The sequence below is a fragment of the Diaphorina citri genome, unplaced genomic scaffold (assembly GCF_000475195.1).
Source record: "Diaphorina citri unplaced genomic scaffold, Diaci psyllid genome assembly version 1.1 scaffold73, whole genome shotgun sequence".
In the NCBI taxonomy this organism is placed as follows: Eukaryota; Metazoa; Arthropoda; class Insecta; order Hemiptera; family Psyllidae; genus Diaphorina; species Diaphorina citri.
In genome coordinates, this window is record NW_007377510.1 from 557,439 (window position 1) to 575,844 (window position 18,406).

The 18,406-nt window shown below is 39.3% G+C and overlaps 2 protein-coding genes across 3 annotated transcripts in view; both read right to left on the reverse strand.

Annotated features, from left to right (window-relative positions):
• Positions 1-18,406, reverse strand: part of LOC113472354 (endoplasmic reticulum aminopeptidase 1-like) — a 34,297-nt gene that overhangs the window by 4,364 nt on the left and 11,527 nt on the right. The window contains exons 4-15 of the mRNA XM_026832070.1: positions 13,709-14,019; positions 12,751-13,019; positions 12,333-12,467; positions 11,690-11,985; positions 9,178-9,271; positions 8,696-8,749; positions 7,172-7,599; positions 5,575-5,663; positions 3,972-4,240; positions 2,914-3,133; positions 2,118-2,247; positions 1,366-1,588 (exon numbers count right to left, since the gene is read on the reverse strand). Of these exons, the coding sequence (XP_026687871.1) occupies positions 1,366-1,588; positions 2,118-2,247; positions 2,914-3,133; positions 3,972-4,240; positions 5,575-5,663; positions 7,172-7,599; positions 8,696-8,749; positions 9,178-9,271; positions 11,690-11,985; positions 12,333-12,467; positions 12,751-13,019; positions 13,709-14,019 (2,518 nt within the window). The remainder of the gene's footprint in view (positions 1-1,365; positions 1,589-2,117; positions 2,248-2,913; positions 3,134-3,971; positions 4,241-5,574; positions 5,664-7,171; positions 7,600-8,695; positions 8,750-9,177; positions 9,272-11,689; positions 11,986-12,332; positions 12,468-12,750; positions 13,020-13,708; positions 14,020-18,406) is intronic.
• On the reverse strand, positions 9,390-11,321 carry LOC113472304. 2 transcript variants are annotated; one of them, XM_026831997.1, is made up of 2 exons: positions 10,909-11,321; positions 9,390-10,039 (listed from the first exon to the last, which is right to left on the reverse strand). In XM_026831997.1, the coding sequence occupies exons 1-2, from the start codon at positions 11,148-11,150 to the stop codon at positions 9,541-9,543; spliced, it is 741 nt and encodes a 246-aa protein (XP_026687798.1). In that variant the 5' UTR covers positions 11,151-11,321; the 3' UTR covers positions 9,390-9,540. The 2 variants fall into 2 exon arrangements, with proteins under 2 accessions (XP_026687798.1, XP_026687791.1); XM_026831990.1 differs by having other exon boundaries at positions 9,390-10,033; positions 10,903-11,321.

Consider the following 18,406-nt stretch of genomic DNA (forward strand, 5'->3'; position numbering starts at 1 on the left):
TCCACTGTACGAAATGCTTTAGGGACGAGGAATGCGAGCATTTTGTTCTGCTGAAATTGGAACTGACCGCGCATGTAGTTTGTAGCAAAGTAGCCGTCAGTGAGGTACATGATGAAACAGAGCAGGGTGGCTTTCCAAGAGAGACTGAGGGTGTTTATGTTGAGCGGAACGATGGCTAAGTAGGAGCAGTAGGCGTAGACAGTTCTGATAGCATGGGTCGTGGTGACATCATGGAGGTTGTTGGAGAGATGGTTGGCGAAGTTCATGAAGTGAATAACCATGCTGATGCTGCTACTGCTGCTGCTGAGAAAATATTACTTTATTACTTAATCAATACCTACCTAGGTACCTATCTTTTTGAACGGATTACCTTCTTACGAGCAAGATACAAACGAATTGGAATCCGAAACAAAAGTTTATTGAAGATACACCAGTCGTGACAAACACGATCATACAAATAAAACCTTTTAGAACAAAATTTTCTATACATTATCAAACATTGAGGCTCTTGTGTACTCTAAACTCTAAATTAATAGTCTAAATGATTGTCATAGGTCCACTTGACATTTCGAACAAAGTGTAAGCTCATGGTTGCGTTTTTTTTTTTTTAATTATTTTTTTATTATTATTTTTTTTTGTAGGTTAGGTGGAAGAGGATAGGAGAAATAGAGTCGTTCCGAGAACCAACCTTATCCGTTTAGAATAAAGTCCGCCCCGGGTGAGAATCGAACCTGCGACCAAGGGGTTACAAGGCAGGCATGCTACCCTTCAAGTTAACTAGGCTGGATTTTATCACTCCTTGCCAGCCTAATTAGCTTAGTTGGTAGTGCGTCTGCCTTGTAAGCGCTAGGCCGCGGGTTCGATTCCCGCCCGGGGCGGATTTTATCCTATAATGTTCGTTCTCGGAACGGCTGGCTTTCTCCTATCTTGTCTTCCTTCTCTCTTCGATTTCGGGACGATAAGACCCTAGCAGTTACAGTTCCCCCTGTCAAACCTCTTTTTTTAAAAAAAAAAAAATATCACTCCTACTGCACTCAATTCTCTCTTACTTCACCCAAACACTCTCTTCCTCCAAACTCCTTTGTTTTTCTCAACCATATATTCCTTCCGCATCTTTTTCCTCGCTCCAACTTCCTTAATTTTCTCTCTTCATATATCTATGACCTCTCCCTACTCTCTCTCCCTCTCTCTCTCCCCCTCTCTCTCTCCCTCTCTATGTTATCTCTATCTATTTTCCTTCTTTTTAGGAGGTCGAGTGGATCAGGTACAACTTCATGTCTTGTGATGAAGTGTTTCGCACATCAAAGCGTTTACCCCTTCATGTGAGTTTAATTACAGTAAGTTTTTAAGTGACTTCTCACTTACCTCATCCAATCTTTCCTGGGTGGTAAACTTCCCGCACACACTGGGAATAATTCGACCAAACACGCGATGGTTTAGCCCGAACCTCTTCACCAGGTAATCCCAGTTCTTCTTCACGTAATCCCACGCCACGGGTAATCCCTTGGGATTTCCGGCCACCATCACAATGACCGTGAAATAATCCTGGGATCGAATGTTCTTCTCGTCCTTGGCCATTTCCAGGAATCTAGAGTGGGATTGAGGAAAAGAAATGAGTCGGCTTGTGTTTGTAGTTTCAAATCTAGGCGCACGGCAGTGCGCCTGGCCAAGTTCCGGCCTCAGCACGCCTGTGTGTATATTTACACGAAACATTTCGAGCCATTTTTACCCCTATCATAACTCCGTTAATCCTACTCAAATAAATAAATAATTGAACGTGAAACCCCTAAGGAAAAACATAGCCAAGTTGAAATTGAGAGAAGGTTGAAGGAATTGAGATTCAGCATTTTCAGCAGACACGAAAAACTGGGAATGCAGACTTGGCCTTAATTTTCTGATCTCACCACTTTTTTAGGACGACATTTTTGGATAAGCCCTGTTTTCCTTATCTACAGTTTCAATTTTCTTTCTCTAAGGCTCTCATTATGTGTATAACACAATACCTGTGTTGTTATTATAATTGAAATTGGATAATATCAGACATCAATTTTAATAACTATATTTTATGTACACATTCTACGTATACCAAAGTACTAATTATTTAGCATGCTACTTACTTTTCTAGTAGTTTTGGTTCTTTCACGGAGGAAAGTCCTCCGAGCATTTTGATTTGTTCTTGAGGATTGGATTCTTCGCGGAATTTGGCCCACATCTTTTTCCACTCTTCTTCACCAACGTTCTCCATTCCTGAAACACGAAAGAGATGATAGAATGATATTGTAGTTTTACAGAGTCTTTATTGGTACTTGATTTTCGACGGTATACTTTCAGAACTTGGGCTTCAAAACCTAACCCTCGAATTCTACAAAAGGTATTATTTTTGAAGAACACTACAATATTGAACAACTATTCGCTATTTTATCATATTATACACCTGTTCGCCTTTAAAGCTATGTCCACACATGGTCGACGCCGTCGATCGACGAGGTGAATCTATGTTGTCAAAGAAGTGTCCGAAGGTTTCATCGGACATCGATCGAGTCTGTCGACGGCGTTGACTACGTGTGGACACAGCTAAAGAGATTTCTTTTAAACAGCTAAAGCTAAAAAAGTGATGTTTGTCAATGAGCAAATCCCTACTAGCATGGAGTAACTAGCGCGCTCTAAACTGGAATTCCAAACTGTTAGAATTACTTCATTATTGTAGAACTAATTCGTAAGTTTTGTAGTTTAACTATGGTGTTATCATGGAGGTATAAGCTCCTTGGGTGTTATTTTGTGAAATGAGGAAGTGTCAAGCATAGATCGTATTTTCCTTTCGGAGACGCAGACGATTTTCCTTCTTCTGAAGCTCATTTCCCCGGCGTGGTAGCGCTTGTACTAAAATTAATTCGTATTTCATTCAAATCTCACCATATCGGTACACCAGTCCTCTCAGATCGGCCTCTGGTTTGACTCCCGAATCGAACCAGTTCTTGAGCAGATCTGCTGCCTTTTTCAAACAGGAGGGAGCACCAAAGTTGCAGCCCAGATCGTTCAGCACCAACTTCAAATTGACTTCCAGATAGCTTTTGTTTTCCACTTTCCAAGTTTCTTCGGATAGCTTGTCTTTCAGCAGACAGCGAATGTACAGCTGAAACAATTGAGGGGGCGTTATGAATATGAGTAAACGAGGCCTACAGTTGAAAGGTATTCTGTTTAGGAGTTAGGACCCATTTTCCTTGAGGAAGTATTGTGGTTTAACTATGGTGTTAGTTTGGGAAATTAGGAATTGTTAGTGAGATCAAATCAAATCACGAATCTTTATGGTAAAGCAGAGAGCTTTTTCACAACTTTTGTGGGTATCACAGCATTACTAAGTGCCCTCATTTACTATTAATTTTCATCTACTGGTATTTTCGACGGTATACTTTCAGAACTTGGGCTTCAAAACCTAACCCTCGAATTCTACAAAAGGTATTATTTTTGAAGAACACTACAATATTGAACAACTATTCGCTATTTTATCATATTATACACCTGTTCGCCTTTAAAGCTATGTCCACACATGGTCGACGCCGTCGATCGACGAGGTGAATCTATGTTGTCAAAGAAGTGTCCGAAGGTTTCATCGGACATCGATCGAGTCTGTCGACGGCGTTGACTACGTGTGGACACAGCTAAAGAGATTTCTTTTAAACAGCTAAAGCTGAAAAAGTGATGTTTGTCAATGAGCAAATCCCTACTAGCATGGAGTAACTAGCGCGCTCTAAACTGGAATTCCAAACTGTTAAAATTTCAATTTCAAGGATGTGTTGTTCAAAGTCTTGTCTAGCTTACTGTGCAGTGTGCAGATTGAGTATTCCACTGAAATGAAAAACTCATGCCTAACATTTAGAAATTTATGTCGATCGTGGGATTCGAACCCGGGAACTTTTGCATAGCAAGCAAGCGCATTACCATTGGGCTAACCGTATTGTTAAGGTACTTACCACTTCCCATGTAGGTTCAACTTTGGCCAGCGCCTTGTACTGCATGTACGAAGCAAACCCTTCGTTGAGCCACAAATCATTCCACCAGCCCATCGTCACCAGATCTCCAAACCACATATGTGCCAACTCATGGGATGTTGTCATGGCAACTCGCTTCTTGTTTACAATCGAACTGGAGCCTTTCTTGAAGAGAACTGCGGCTTCCCTGAAGGTTACGAGGCCCCAATGTTCCATAGCTCCGGACACAAAGTCAGGAATGGCAATCAAGTCTGAATAAAGGCACATAAGGTTGATGTTAAAACAGGTAATATTTTTATCTAAATACCCTTCAGGGGTGAGCTATTTATATCAAACGAAACTCACATATTTGGGTCGGGGTTGTGTTTTTTAGGTCACTAGGAAGCTATTCGCTGTGAAAACTCATTTTTTGTTCTTTTGTACAGTTTTTGCACTGGCACGTACTTGAGTTTATATTGAAGTCAAATTTCATTTTATTTATTTGAACTGAACGCTAAGACCAAAGTCGTGTGTGACCAATGACATTGTGTGCCAAGCCCAAAATGGTGATTTTCCTAGAACCCACATTGCAAAGTAGACGTCAAAGTGCAATCAATGGCTCGACAGGTACATAGAATTAGCAAGAATTATGAAATTATGATAGATTGTACCTTTGCAAGAGTTCATAAAAAAATTTCTCACCCAATTTCGGCAACGGATAGCTAATATTGAAATATTCCACGTAGAAGTTAATAGCGACCCTTCAGGGGTGAGCTATTCATATCAAACGAAACTCACATATTTGGGTCGGGGTTGTGTTTTTTGGGTCACTAGGAAGCTATTCGCTGTGAAAACTCATTTTTTGTTCTTTGGTACAGTTTTTGTACTGGCACGTACTTGAGTTTATATTGAAGTCAAATTTCATTTTATTTATTTGAACTGAACGCTAAGACCAAAGTCGTGTGTGACCAATGACATTGTGTGCCAAAAGAATCCTTGGTAAAATTTAAGACCCCTTGTGTTTATGAGTGCAGCGTGTCAAAGGCTCCTTCACACCACCTCACTAATACTAAACACCTTAAAATTCTTAAAAGGATGTAAAAATTCATAGTTACGTCTTGGATGGAACCCACGTCACGGATGGTTGTTTACGCACTTGGTAAAATTCAAGACCCCTTGTGTTTATGAGTGCAGCGTGTCAAAGGCTCCTTCACACCACCTCACTAAATACTAAACACCTTAAAATTCTTAAAAGGATGTAAAAATTCATAGTTACGTCTTGGATGGAACCCACGTCACGGATGGTTGTTTACGATTGGTCTCATTCTCCCCATAAGATCAATACGGTTCTACACTTATTTTGTGTCTTTTCTTTGGGAAATACAGATAAAATTGGACTTGAGCCCCTAGTCCGAATTTGCCTTAATTCGATGTTCTAGCATTTTCATATCTTCTAATGAAGTTTTTCGCTCAAAAACTTCTTTGTTTTTCCGATTTATGTCAGTTTAATTATACCTAGACATTTTAAGTGACTTTCGTAATTATAGGAAGCAATTGTCTGATTAGTGATTAGGGTTAGGATTATCTTTGAAGACTTTTTACTTACCCTCTGACATATTTCTATATAGCCATGTGTGTAGCGTGTGACTTGGATCACTTGAAGTGAACATGGTGATGTAGACATCCCACAAGTACCTGTTGACAAATTGAAATTAAATGATTTCATCTTTCTAATGATATAAGCTGAGGAAAAAATAATATGTACAAGTACCTACACGTGTCTTTCATAGAATCTAAATCTGAATAACAATTTTCAAAGAAGTATGCAAAATATCAGCAGTGGGTCTAGAATGTTTGAAAAATCAAAATCCAATTTTATTTACTCTTGTTCCAATTTCGTTTCATCCTTTATTTCTTCCCTTTACTCTTCTTCTCTTTGCTCTTTTTTCCTTTGCTTTTCTTAATTATGTTTGATCTACTTTTCGATATCTCTTTGTTAATGTCCGATTTTCCTTTCCAGTCCCATTTTTTAAACGGGTGATTTTTTTGGGTTTCAGTCTCTCAATGTCAATGGATCGGCACCTACAACACCATCCCTTTCAGAAATGAGCTCCTGGTTTATAGTTGTAAGTACAGTAGGCTGGTAGAGGTAATACACTCGTAGTTGTTTTCTTGAAATTCAGATTTTTCACTCCTCATTATCATATTCGGAGGATGCTTGATATACAGTGTACAAAACTTTGAAGTAGCAATTAGTCTGAAATGAAAAGGATGTAATTATATAAAAAAAACTGTGATTTTTTTTTTAATTTGTTCTTTAGTAACAAAACGTCAACTACTTTAGATAGAAATTCATTTCATTTTGTTTCAATCTTCTAGAAGTGTTCAAACTTTTAGAATGGCACAGGATTCACGTGATATTATTATAAGGTCACGTGATATTATAAGTGACATCATATTAAAGGTGTTGAACTGTTCAAATACAAGTATGTACATTGTGCAACTCCTAAGATGTCAATGAAAATTTTCAGCAGAAGTTATCGAAAATCAAATTGGCTTTCATGCTGGGTTCATCAAAACATGGAAAAGCTTGTCTGGCATACGTAGGTTCGAACTTTGAAGTAGCAATCAGTCTGAAATGAAAAGGATGTAATTATATAAAAAAAACTGTGATTTTTTTTTCTCAATTTGTTCTTTAGTAACAAAACGTCAACTACTTTAGATAGAAATTCATTTCATTTTGTTTCAATCTTCTAGAAGTGTTCAAATTTTTAGAATGGCACAGGATTCACGTGATATTATTATAAGGTCACGTGATATTATAAGTGGCATTATATTAAAGGTTTTGAACTGTTCAAATTCAAGTATGCACATTGTGCAACTCCTAAGATGTCTATGAAAATTTTCAGCAGAAGTTATCGAAAATCAAAGCAACGTCGAAATCCGAAAATGAGCCACAACCAAAAAGAAACAACAAAAAAAGTCATAACCATCAGAGAATACAAAGTTTCCAGCAAAAATGCATATTCTTAAGGGAACCTGCTAAACAAAAGAAAATCAGAGCATCCAACACCAAAAGCGAAAGTGGAGTCAGTAGAGTGCAAGTCAAAATAGTATCAAGTGGCAAGTATTGTAAAACTCCATTGCAAAGCAACAAACACATCAATTGTAAGATATACGAGTATTACACAAAGTCTACATACCTTTTGTGATTCTTATAGTTCATGTACATACTCTCGTAAAATCCCTCGTTCTTCTTACTGAAATTCCCCTTGAACTTAAACTTGAGGACATAGGATCCCGGATCTATGGTCTCCTTGAAAGTAATGACCCAGTACTCGTTTTTGGCGTAATCAAACGTCGACAATAAATCAATGGGCGTTATGTCTTCACCTTTAAACACAGTAGTCTCCTCTATGGTAAGACTAGACTTGTGTAGGTAAATGTAACCAGTGGCATTGGTAACTTCAATGTTGATCTTTACGGTCCCTGTGAATAGTTTCTTGCCCAGATAGGGATTGAGGTAAAGGTCATACATCTTCGGAATGACGGTTGTTTCCAGGCGGGAGTTTAACTCCCACGGCTGAGTCGGATTGGACACCGTTGAATCGTTTTTGAATGACTTTGGAGCCTGAAATTTTCCATGACGCGTTAGTAACTATAAATATCTGTACCTACAAATTCGCGGAGTCTTGACTCCTATAGGTCATGGGATTTATGGGTGACAAGAGCCCGAAATCCATATGGAATAAAGCCCTCCAATACTCTGTATATTTGACAGGAATATTGGCTCATGACATGCGTGCTGATTTATTTCACGATTAGTCAGAAAGTCAGAAGTATACCTACATCATAGATATTTACAAAATTATTTTCAAACACTATGAGAAAAATCTAGCCAAACTCAATTTGAAATGTTTTAAATTCTGTTTGAATTGTAAAACCTTATGTTTAGTTCACTCCACAATAAATTACTGTAATTTTTTGCAGTTTATCTGTAAATAAATGCCCTTACCCAAGTTGGGTGATTATGGGGATATGGGGCGTATTATTATTATGCGTGTTGATTGGAGTGACACTCTCGTGTGCCAGGACCATCTGTTTTGATTACAACCCTAACTAGGTATGTACGTATTGTACGAGGATATTTAAATTTACGAACGTACACACATTGACATGTGAATATCTAATAGATATCACACCTGACAATTTTTTGCAGTTTAGGTATCTGTAAATAAATGCCCTTGCCTAAGTTGGGTGATTATGGGGCCTATTATTATTATGCGTGCTGATTGGAATGACACTCTCGTGTGCCAGGACCATCTGTTTTGATTACAACCCTAACTAGGTAGGTATGTACGTATTGTACGAGGATATTTAAATTTACGAACGTACACACATTGACATGTGAATATCTAATAGATATCACACCTGACACATTCTGACATGTGGTTTTCAAATGTAGGTAGGTACCCATTTATCGTGTGAGTATGGCACCGTTCTTCCAGATTCTCGCACGCAGCCTTCAAACAATATCGTTTGATAGGTTCTGCAATCTGCAAGTAAATATCTATTTAAATGCTCTAAAGGTGTGTCCACATATAGTCGACTGGCCGTCGATTGATGTTGACTGAACCGTCCACACTGCCTCGACAACATAGATTCATCTCATTGATCGACGGCCGGTCGACTATGTGCCCATTTGTCATGTGAGTATAGCACCGTACTTCCAGATTCTCGCACGCAGTCTTCAAACAATATCGTTTGATAGGTTCTGCAATCTGCAAGTAAATACCTTTTTAAAATGCTCTAAAGGTGTGTCCACATATAGTCGACTGGCCGTCGCGTCGATGTCGACTGAACCGTCCACGCTGTCTCGACAACATAGATTTATCTCGTCGATCGACGGCCGGTCGACTATGTACTGACACTCCTTAAGATTCACAGAGCAGGTCAGTTATAGGTACAGGTCGTTCTACCACACAGCGGAGAATCAACGGAGAATGCATCAATGTGCCTCAACTCTACTAGGAATCAAATACGATTGTTTTTACATAAATAGGAAAGTCTGCCAATTTTCAGTTTGCGCCTTGAAGTGCCGATTTATGTCAGTTTAATTATACCTAGACATTTTAAGTGACTTTCGTAATTATAGGAAGCAATTGTCTGATTAGTGATTAGGGTTAGGATTATCTTTGAAGACTTTTTACTTACCCTCTGACATATTTCTATATAGCCATGTGTGTAGCGTGTGACTTGGATCACTTGAAGTGAACATGGTGATGTAGACATCCCACAAGTACCTGTTGACAAATTGAAATTAAATGATTTCATCTTTCTAATGATATAAGCTGAGGAAAAAATAATGGGACAAATTGAAATGATTTCATCTTTCTAATGATATAAGCTGAGGAAAAAATAATATGTACGAGTACCTACACGTGTCTTTCATAGAATCTAAATCTGAATAACAATTTTCAAAGAAGTATGCACAATATCAGCAGTGGGTCTAGAATGTTTGAAAAATCAAAATCCAATTTTATTTACTCTTGTTCCAATTTCGTCTCGTCCTTTATTTCTTCCCTTTACTCTTTTTCTCTTTGCTCTTTTTTCCTTTGCTTTTCTTAATTATGTTTGATCTACTTTTCGATATCTCTTTGTTAATGTCCGATTTTCCTTTCCCTTGATAATGGGCTTCTACACTACATTTGTTCTTCTTTTTCTCTGTTTTAGTACACGTCTTTTTCTCGCATTTCTCCGCTACTTTGTGTTTCCCTTCGACCGATGGTGCATCTCTTAGTTCTTTAATGGTTTTCGTTCTCACGAGGTCCATTCTTTCTGCGAATTTCTGTTTGCTTGCTGTCATCTCTTCTTCTGTGTTCTCAGGTTGGAATTTTATTTCTTTCTTCTTTTTCATCTCTTCTTTTTTCCTTTTTATATCATCGATGATGGCTTTTACTTCTTTTGATATTTCACCTGGTTTTCTGCAGCGCCAGTCCTTTGATTGTGCCCGCACGTTGGGGTTACTACACCACATGAAACCTTTACCTCTTGGTACCAGCTCAATCGATTTCAACAGCGCCAGTCCTTTGATTGTGCCCGCACGTTGGGGTTACTACACCACATGAAACCTTTACCTCTTGGTACCAGCTCAATCGATTTCATTGAAGTGCCTCATCAACCGACAGTATCGTTCCCATCAAAATACCATACTATACCATGTTAAGGTGTGTCCAAATAGTCGACCGGTCGACTATGTGTGGACACACCTTTCGTATTGTTATAAGTAGGGCCGTCAGCTTTAATAAACGCCCTATGACACTGCGACCTGGTTAGATCTTTTGTGACAGGTGGACACACCTTTAGACCGCCCCGAGGTCCCATCAGACTTCATAGACAAGATTTCTAGTTCCCTCACCTTCGTTGGTCCCTCAGAGACTCCACTTGCTCCACCTCCTCCATCAAAACTTCTCCTCACCCACGTCTCATGGGTGCGAACCGGTTGGGACGAATGATATGAGATATATCTTGTCAGGAGCAGTAACGTCACGGACAGGACACATGCTACGAATAGCACCGCCGACGTACACACCAAGAGGGTAACAAGTTTGGGCGTTCGTTGAGATTTCAAAGAGTCATGTTTCATTTTATGGGGTTTTTAAAAAATATCACTGCACAAATAGAAGAGAAATCACTGTTTTGAACCGTGGAGGAGTTGCAGCTCCTACAGCTTCAGACGAATTTTTGGTATGGTGTTTTTTAAAAAATATCACTGCACAAATAGAAGAGAAATCACTGTTTTGAACCGTGGAGGAGTTGCAGCTCCAACAGCTTCAGACGATTTTAAATTTTAGAAGAAAATAACTAACGGGGAGTAGAAATCTGGATTGAGGAGCGCGGGAGCGCTCCGCCCCGCCAAGTCAAAATTTGTCAGATCGATTTCACGCAGGTCTTATGTCCGACTTTCTTCTTCGGATAGAAATCCTCAGCCAGGTTTAGTAGTCTGATACTGTTCTTGTGTAATTTGTCGTTTGTTCTGTTGTTTTGTGTTAGTTTAAGAGCTTCGGAGAAAGGACATGTAGCCTGACGCATTGGATGACATTGAGGAGGTGGCGATGGAGCTTTGCAAGATTGTGGAAGAGAAACAACATCCGGGAAAAACTTGGTCCAGCATTTTTCCATTTTATTTTTTATTTTTTTTTTTTTAGTGTTGCAAATTGCCTACCTTTATATTGGAATTTTACTGTATTTTTTCTAAATGTCGAGTTATAGCCAAAATGTATATCCCATTTTTAGATTTTGTAGCCTGTATTAAAATTGTTTGTGTAACATTATAATTCAATCTTGGCACACTCTTATAAATATCAATTGAAGAAAAAGGAAAACATCGTTATAGCCAAAATGTATATCCCATTTTTAGATTTTGTAGCCTGTATTAAAATTGTTTGAGGTAACATTATAATTCAATCTTGGCACACTCATAAATATCAATTGAAGAAAAAGGAAAACATCTGGTAAACAGATGTTTACCAGATGCCGAAAATTTCTTTCTTTGTGCTGAAAAACTTCAACTTACTTATAAGGTGAATCATCCGGGTTATACGAAGCGTTAGGATTGGACAGATAGCGCTGTTGTGTGAAAGTCACGGAAAACATCTGGTAAACAGATGTTTACCAGATGCCGAAAATTTCTTTCTTGGTGCCGAAAAACTTCAACTTACTTAAAAGGTGAATCATCCGGGTTATACGAAGCGTTAGGATTGGACAGATAGCGCTGTTGTGTGAAAGTCACCTGGTCGCCACTCTTCTTGACCGTGATGATAGGGAATCCCATCTGACGGGTATACGTGTCCATGACGCTGGTCACACTCATGTTGTTGGCAAACTTCTGCAGATGACTCCAGAGGTCGTTGGTTTCGGCGTTCTTAAATTGGAACTCGTTCAAATAGGAGGTGACACCGTGAGCGAAACTCTCCTCTCCCATCATGTTCTCCAGCATACGGATGACTGAGGAACCCTGGAATGGAGATGTGAATTTATGATTCCCAAAGAAAGTGAAATTTTGTTCAGCGTAAATTCGTCAAGTATTCATCGGTTCCAGAGAACTAGAAAAAGAAAAAAAAATGTACCTCGGCACCCCTTTCGTATTACTTCAAGGCTCTTTCTTTTACATCCTTGTCTATCTAAGAACGGAAAAGTTTGGTCAGAAAACTTCTACCCTAGCCTGGATTTGAACCCAGCACCTCCAGGTTAAGAGTCAGTGCTCTTGACCGAGTTGTCACAGTTATCGGCGAGCAAAGGAAATACTTATAAATGAAAATGGTATTCTCGAGGTCTTTCTGGTTTCTCGGTTTGGCTTCTTACCTTCTGATAGGAAATGACATCGAAGATTTCTGTAATCTGGTCTGGATTGGACACAGTTTGAACAATGGGATGAGAACTGAGGGTTTGGTCGAGTTGTAGGGTGCTGTGCAGCATATCCGTTAGGAACATGGTGTCCTGTCAAACAGAAATCAGTAGTGATTAAGATTTCACATTTCAATTTCAGGAATATAAATTTTGTCTAAAGTCTGACTTGAAATTTCAATTTCAAGGATGTGTTGTTCAAAGTCTTGTCCAGCTTACTGTGCAGTGTGCAGATTGAGTATTCCTCTGAAATGAAAAACTCATGCCTAACATTTAGATATTTATGTCGATCGTGGGATTCGAACCCGGGAACTTTTGCATGGCAAGCAAGCGCATTACCATTGGGCTAACCGTATTGTTAAGGTACTGTACTTACCACTTCCCATGTCGGTTCAACTTTGGCCAGCGCCTTGTACTGCATGTACGAAGCAAACCCTTCGTTGAGCCACAAATCATTCCACCAGCCCATCGTCACCAGATCTCCAAACCACATATGTGCCAACTCATGGGATGTTGTCATGGCAACTCGCTTCTTGTTTACAATCGAACTGGAGCCTTTCTTGAAGAGAACTGCGGCTTCTCTGAAGGTTACGAGGCCCCAATGTTCCATAGCTCCGGACACAAAGTCAGGAATGGCAATCAAGTCTGAATAAAGGCACATAAGGTTGATGTTAAAACAGGTAATATTTTTAGCTAAATTCCGCACAGAGGAACTTCGTTAGAAAAGCCCCCCATTTCAATGTGATGTAAGAATATTCATAGCTGGGCGGGTCCATCAAAGTAGACAGAAAAGATGATCTCAAGAGATTACTGTATAAAATTGTAAGAAGCCATGTATTCGGACCAACAGTCTTATGAAGAAAGTGTTACATCCCAAACATCAATCTCAAGAAATGTGTTCTGAACGAACTTAACATACAAATTTTCCAATAGAACCTACATAGAGGTAATACACTCGTAGTTGTTTTCTTGAAATTCAGATTTTTCACTCCTCATTATCATATTCGGAGGATGCTTGATATACAGTGTACACTTACTTTTCTGATGCTTAATGTACACGTGTATACAGACAGTGATGTACGAGTCTTTATCAACTTACCACTTCATTCATATTGGAGAGTGCGATGTACTTGTGTTTGGGTCTGACCATGGGGAAGCGTACCTAGGCCAGGTTAGGAATATTTGGGAGTTCAACAGTCCTACATACTGTACTCCGCACAGAGGAACTTCGTTAGAAAAGCCCCCCATTTCAATGTGATGTACCCCTTCAGGGGTGAGCTATTCATATTATGATAGATTGTGCCTTTGCAAGAGTTCATAAAAAAATTTCTCACCCAATTTCGGCAACGGATAGCTAATATTGAAATATTCCACGTAGAAGTTAATAGCGGCGATGGCGGTTTTCTGGGCAAACTCCATGTGTTCCAGCTGTCCCTCCCTCGCGTACACTTTTATCGGGAAACCCTGTTTGGCATCCTGAGAGGGTAGATGGTCGAAATCACACACGATGAAGCACACCAGATAGGTGGACATGGGCACTGTGGTGGCGAACTCTACAGTGGTCTGATTTACTCCAGGCTGGTCATCAGTGCTTTTCTGAAGATGGGAATAAATATGAGTCAGGTGTATTAACGGGGAAGCGTACCTAGGCTAGGTGAGGAATATTTGGGAGTTCAACAGTCCTACATACTGTACTCCGCACAGAGGAACTTCGTTAGAAAAGCCCCCCATTTCAATGTGATGTAAGAATATTCATGGCTGGGCGGGTCCATCAAAGTAGACAGAAAAGATGATCTCAAGAGATTACTGTATAAAATTTTAAGAAGCCATATATTCGGACCAACAGTCTTATGAAGAAAGTGTTACATCCCAAACATCAATCTCAAGAAATGTGTTCTGAACGAACTTAACATACAAATCGGGGAAGCGTACCTAGGCTAGGTGAGGAATATTTGGGAGTTCAACAGTCCTACATACTGTACTCCGCACAGAGGAACTTCGTTAGAAAAGCCCCCCATTTCAATGTGATGTAAGAATATTCATAGCTGGGCGGGTCCATCAAAGTAGACAGAAAAGATGATCTCAAGAGATTACTGTATAAAATTGTAAGAAGCCATGTATTCGGACCAACAGTCTTATGAAGAAAGTGTTACATCCCAAACATCAATCTCAAGAAATGTGTTCTGAACGAACTTAACATACAAATTTTCCAATAGAACCTACATACATATATGTAGGTAATACACTCGTAGTTGTTTTCTTGAAATTCAGATTTTTCACTCCTCATTATCATATTCGGAGGATGCTTGATATACAGTGTACACTTACTTTTCTGATGCTTAATGTACACGTGTATACAGACAGTGATGTACGAGTCAGGGTGTCTACCAAAATGGAAAAGTAAAATTCCCTGACTTTTCCCGGTTTTCCAGTCCAATTTTTCAAAATTTCCAGTCTACTTTTCCAAGATTTTCCACCCTGTTCCCACTGCGCCGCAGGCGATATTTTTTTTCCAGGCAATGTTCTCAAGCCTGTTAAATTTCTTCAATCTTTTTTCATCCGACTAGGGTAAGGTCTTCCATTTGCACCATGAAATAACTGCGCCGCAGGCCAATTTTTTTTCAAGATAAATGACCTTTGACCAAGATAATGACGTCAAGACTACTACAGCCATTTCTCTTTGATCTGGCTTTGGGCCCCTAATAGGTATTTACTATAAGTGAACTGGCATTTTTTTTATAATATAACAATAATATAGAATATAATAACAGCGCCGCAGGCGAAATTTTTGAACGTTTTGGTCTAAAATCTTCAGAAATTCAGTCTCATCGAAATCCTAATCTTCAGCGCAGTGCGCAGGAGAATTTTTTTTAAAAGCATGAACCTGAAGTTTGTCATTATACAGTCTACACATTCACATATCCTGGGGGGATGAAGGTTAACGAATTTTTGAAGAAAATAACTAACGGGGAGTAGAAATCTGGATTGAGGAGCGCGGGAGCGCTCCGCCCCGCCAAGTCAAAATTTGTCAGCGCTGCTAAGAGATATTATACGCCACAAAGAAAGTAGCCGTTTTCAGGTTGAGGAAAAACTACAAAATTGAACGCCACAGTCGATCGCGTACAACGGGAGTTATTGAACGCAGTCTTGACAACATCATGGATAACGGACGGAAAATCAACAAATCTTGGAACGAAATAGACAAACAATGAGAGAGTAATGAAATAATAGCTATCTTGAGTAATAGATTCCTCTCTTGGGGTAGGCTAGACTGGGACACCAACAAAGACATAGGTGAAGCAATGCAAGCACGTATACATGGGAACCGTCTTGCCAATTGGAAAAATCATTCAAGCAAACTTCCAACCAAATTAATTTAATTATTTGTCGCAATTAACTTACGGGTACCTATAGGTTTAATAAGCACTAGATTCACCTAATGAAGAAAATTCATTACAATTAAAAATGCACCGTGTCCTAGATTAGGGTTTGTTCTAAATGTCTGAGCCAAGTCAGAACCTATTTTGTTGAGTATACAAGTACTTTAATTGCATTTGATGCATTCCATGAAACTTGTGTACTAATAAAATAAATAATACTTTGTAGCTGTCCGAAGCACAAAGCACGGCACCGAAAACCATGGTACATAAAGTTAGACAGAGAGACTACAAAATATAATGTTACTCCGATAATTTATGATTCTATGTAAGCTAAATTTGGTCTGAAATGTAAATGAATGCAAAAGGACATTTTATTTGGTGCCCAATCTGGGACCAAGTAACTTGAGCAAAGACTGAGTAGGTAACATAAACTATTTCCAAAATTGTTTTTTTCCAGTACGAGTAAAGTACGTATCTAAATGTAAATATGCATTTTCATTCATGTCAAGTAAAGTACGCAAACATCTACAAACCTACATCTATCCGGAAACTCAGACCGACATACAGACAGATAAACAATTTTGTTGAAAACCTCTGTGTGAAGTAATTTATGACAAGCTAGCAACAAGCAAGGTCGAACGAAATATGAAACAGGAATCTGCTGTTATTTGCTGAGAATCCATTCAAACACAAAACTAAACAAAGCAGGGACACCTCGTGTGACATTGAAATTTCGTGCTCCACTGGGAAACTTTGAGAAAACGGAACCATTCTTAAATAAATTGGTCACAGAGCAGGTCAGTTATAGGTACAGGTCGTTCTACCACACAACGGAGAAAAATACCTATGCATCAGTGTGCCTCAACTCTACTAGGAATCAAATACGATTGTTTTTACATAAATAGGAAAGTCTGCCAATTTTCAGTTTGCGCCTTGAAGTGCCTCATCAACCGACAGTATCGTTCCCATCAAAATACCATACTACTATACCGTGTTAAGGTGTGTCCAAATAGTCGACCGGCCATCGATCGACGAGATAAATCTATGTTGTCGAGGCAGTGTGGACGGTTCAGTCGACATCGATCGACGGCCGGTCGACTATGTGTGGACACACCTTTTGTATTGCTATAAGTATGGCCATCAGCTTTAATAAATGCCCTATGACACTGCGACCTGGTTAGATCTTTTGTGACAGGTGGACACACCTTTTGTATTGCTATAAGTATGGCCATCAGCTTTAATAAATGCCCTATGACACTGCGACCTGGTTAGATCTTTTGTGACAGGTGGACACACCTTTTGTATTGCTATAAGTATGGCCATCAGCTTTAATAAATGCCCTATGACACTGCGACCTGGTTAGATCTTTTGTGACAGGTGGACACACCTTTTGTATTGCTATAAGTATGGCCATCAGCTTTAATAAATGCCCTATGACACTGCGACCTGGTTAGATCTTTTGTGACAGGTGGACACACCTTTAGACCGCCCCGAGGTCCCGTCAGACTTCATAGACAAGATTTCTAGTTCTCTCACCTTCGTTGGTCCCTCAGAGGCTCCACTTGCTCCACCTCCTCCATCAAAACTCCTCCTCACCCACGTCTCATGGGTGCGAACCGGTTGGGACGAATGATATGAGATATATCTTGTCAGGAGCAGTAACGTCACGGACAGGACACATGCTACGAATAGCACCGCCGACGTACACACCAAGAGGGTAACAAGTTTGGGCGTTCGTTGAGATTTCAAAGAGTCATGTTTCATTGTATGGTGTTTTTAAAAAATATCACTGCACAAATAGAAGAGAAATCACTGTTTTGAACCGTGGAGGAGTTGAAGCTCCAACAGCTTCAGATGGATTTTAATTTTAGAAGAAAATAACTAACGGGGAGTAGAAATCTGGATTGAGGAGCGCGGGAGCGCTCCGCCCCGCCAAGTCAAAATTTGTCAGCGCTGCTAAGAGATATTATACGCCACAAAGAAAGTAGCCGTTTACAGGTTGAGGAAAAACTACAAAATTGAACGCCATAGTCGATCGCGTACAACGGGAGTTATTGAACGCAGTCTTGACAACATGGATAACGGACGGAAAATCAACAAATCTTGGAACGAAATAGACAAACAATGAGAGAATAATGAAATAATAGCTAGGTATCTTGAGTAATAGATTCCTCTCTTGGGGTAGGCTAGACTGGGACACCAACAAAGACATAGGTGAAGCAATGCAAGCACGTATACATATTCCTCTCATATGGGCTGGCTTTTTTATCAATTGAATTTACATACCTACTATTACAGACCGACCTACCTACATGACTTTTGTTTTTCTAAAGGTACTTCCACGTATACCTATAGTTGTGGACAATGTCAATTGAATTACTTAGAAAGAACAAAATGCTTAGAGGGTCACAACTCAGAAAAGAAGAAATTTACCTATTTGAGCCTCAATACGAATTGGTAAATAAAAATAAGCTTTTAATCAATCCACATTATACATATAGGTGTCGGTATAGGTACCTCTAAAAATTTCTTGTTCGATAAATACTTTGGTTAACAGAACACTTTTTTTTACTTTCCTTATCCTATAACAAGGAAAGTAATGTATTATTTTCTGTAAGGGGCTTTAACTCTTAGGTCGTTTGCGTTAAAAGA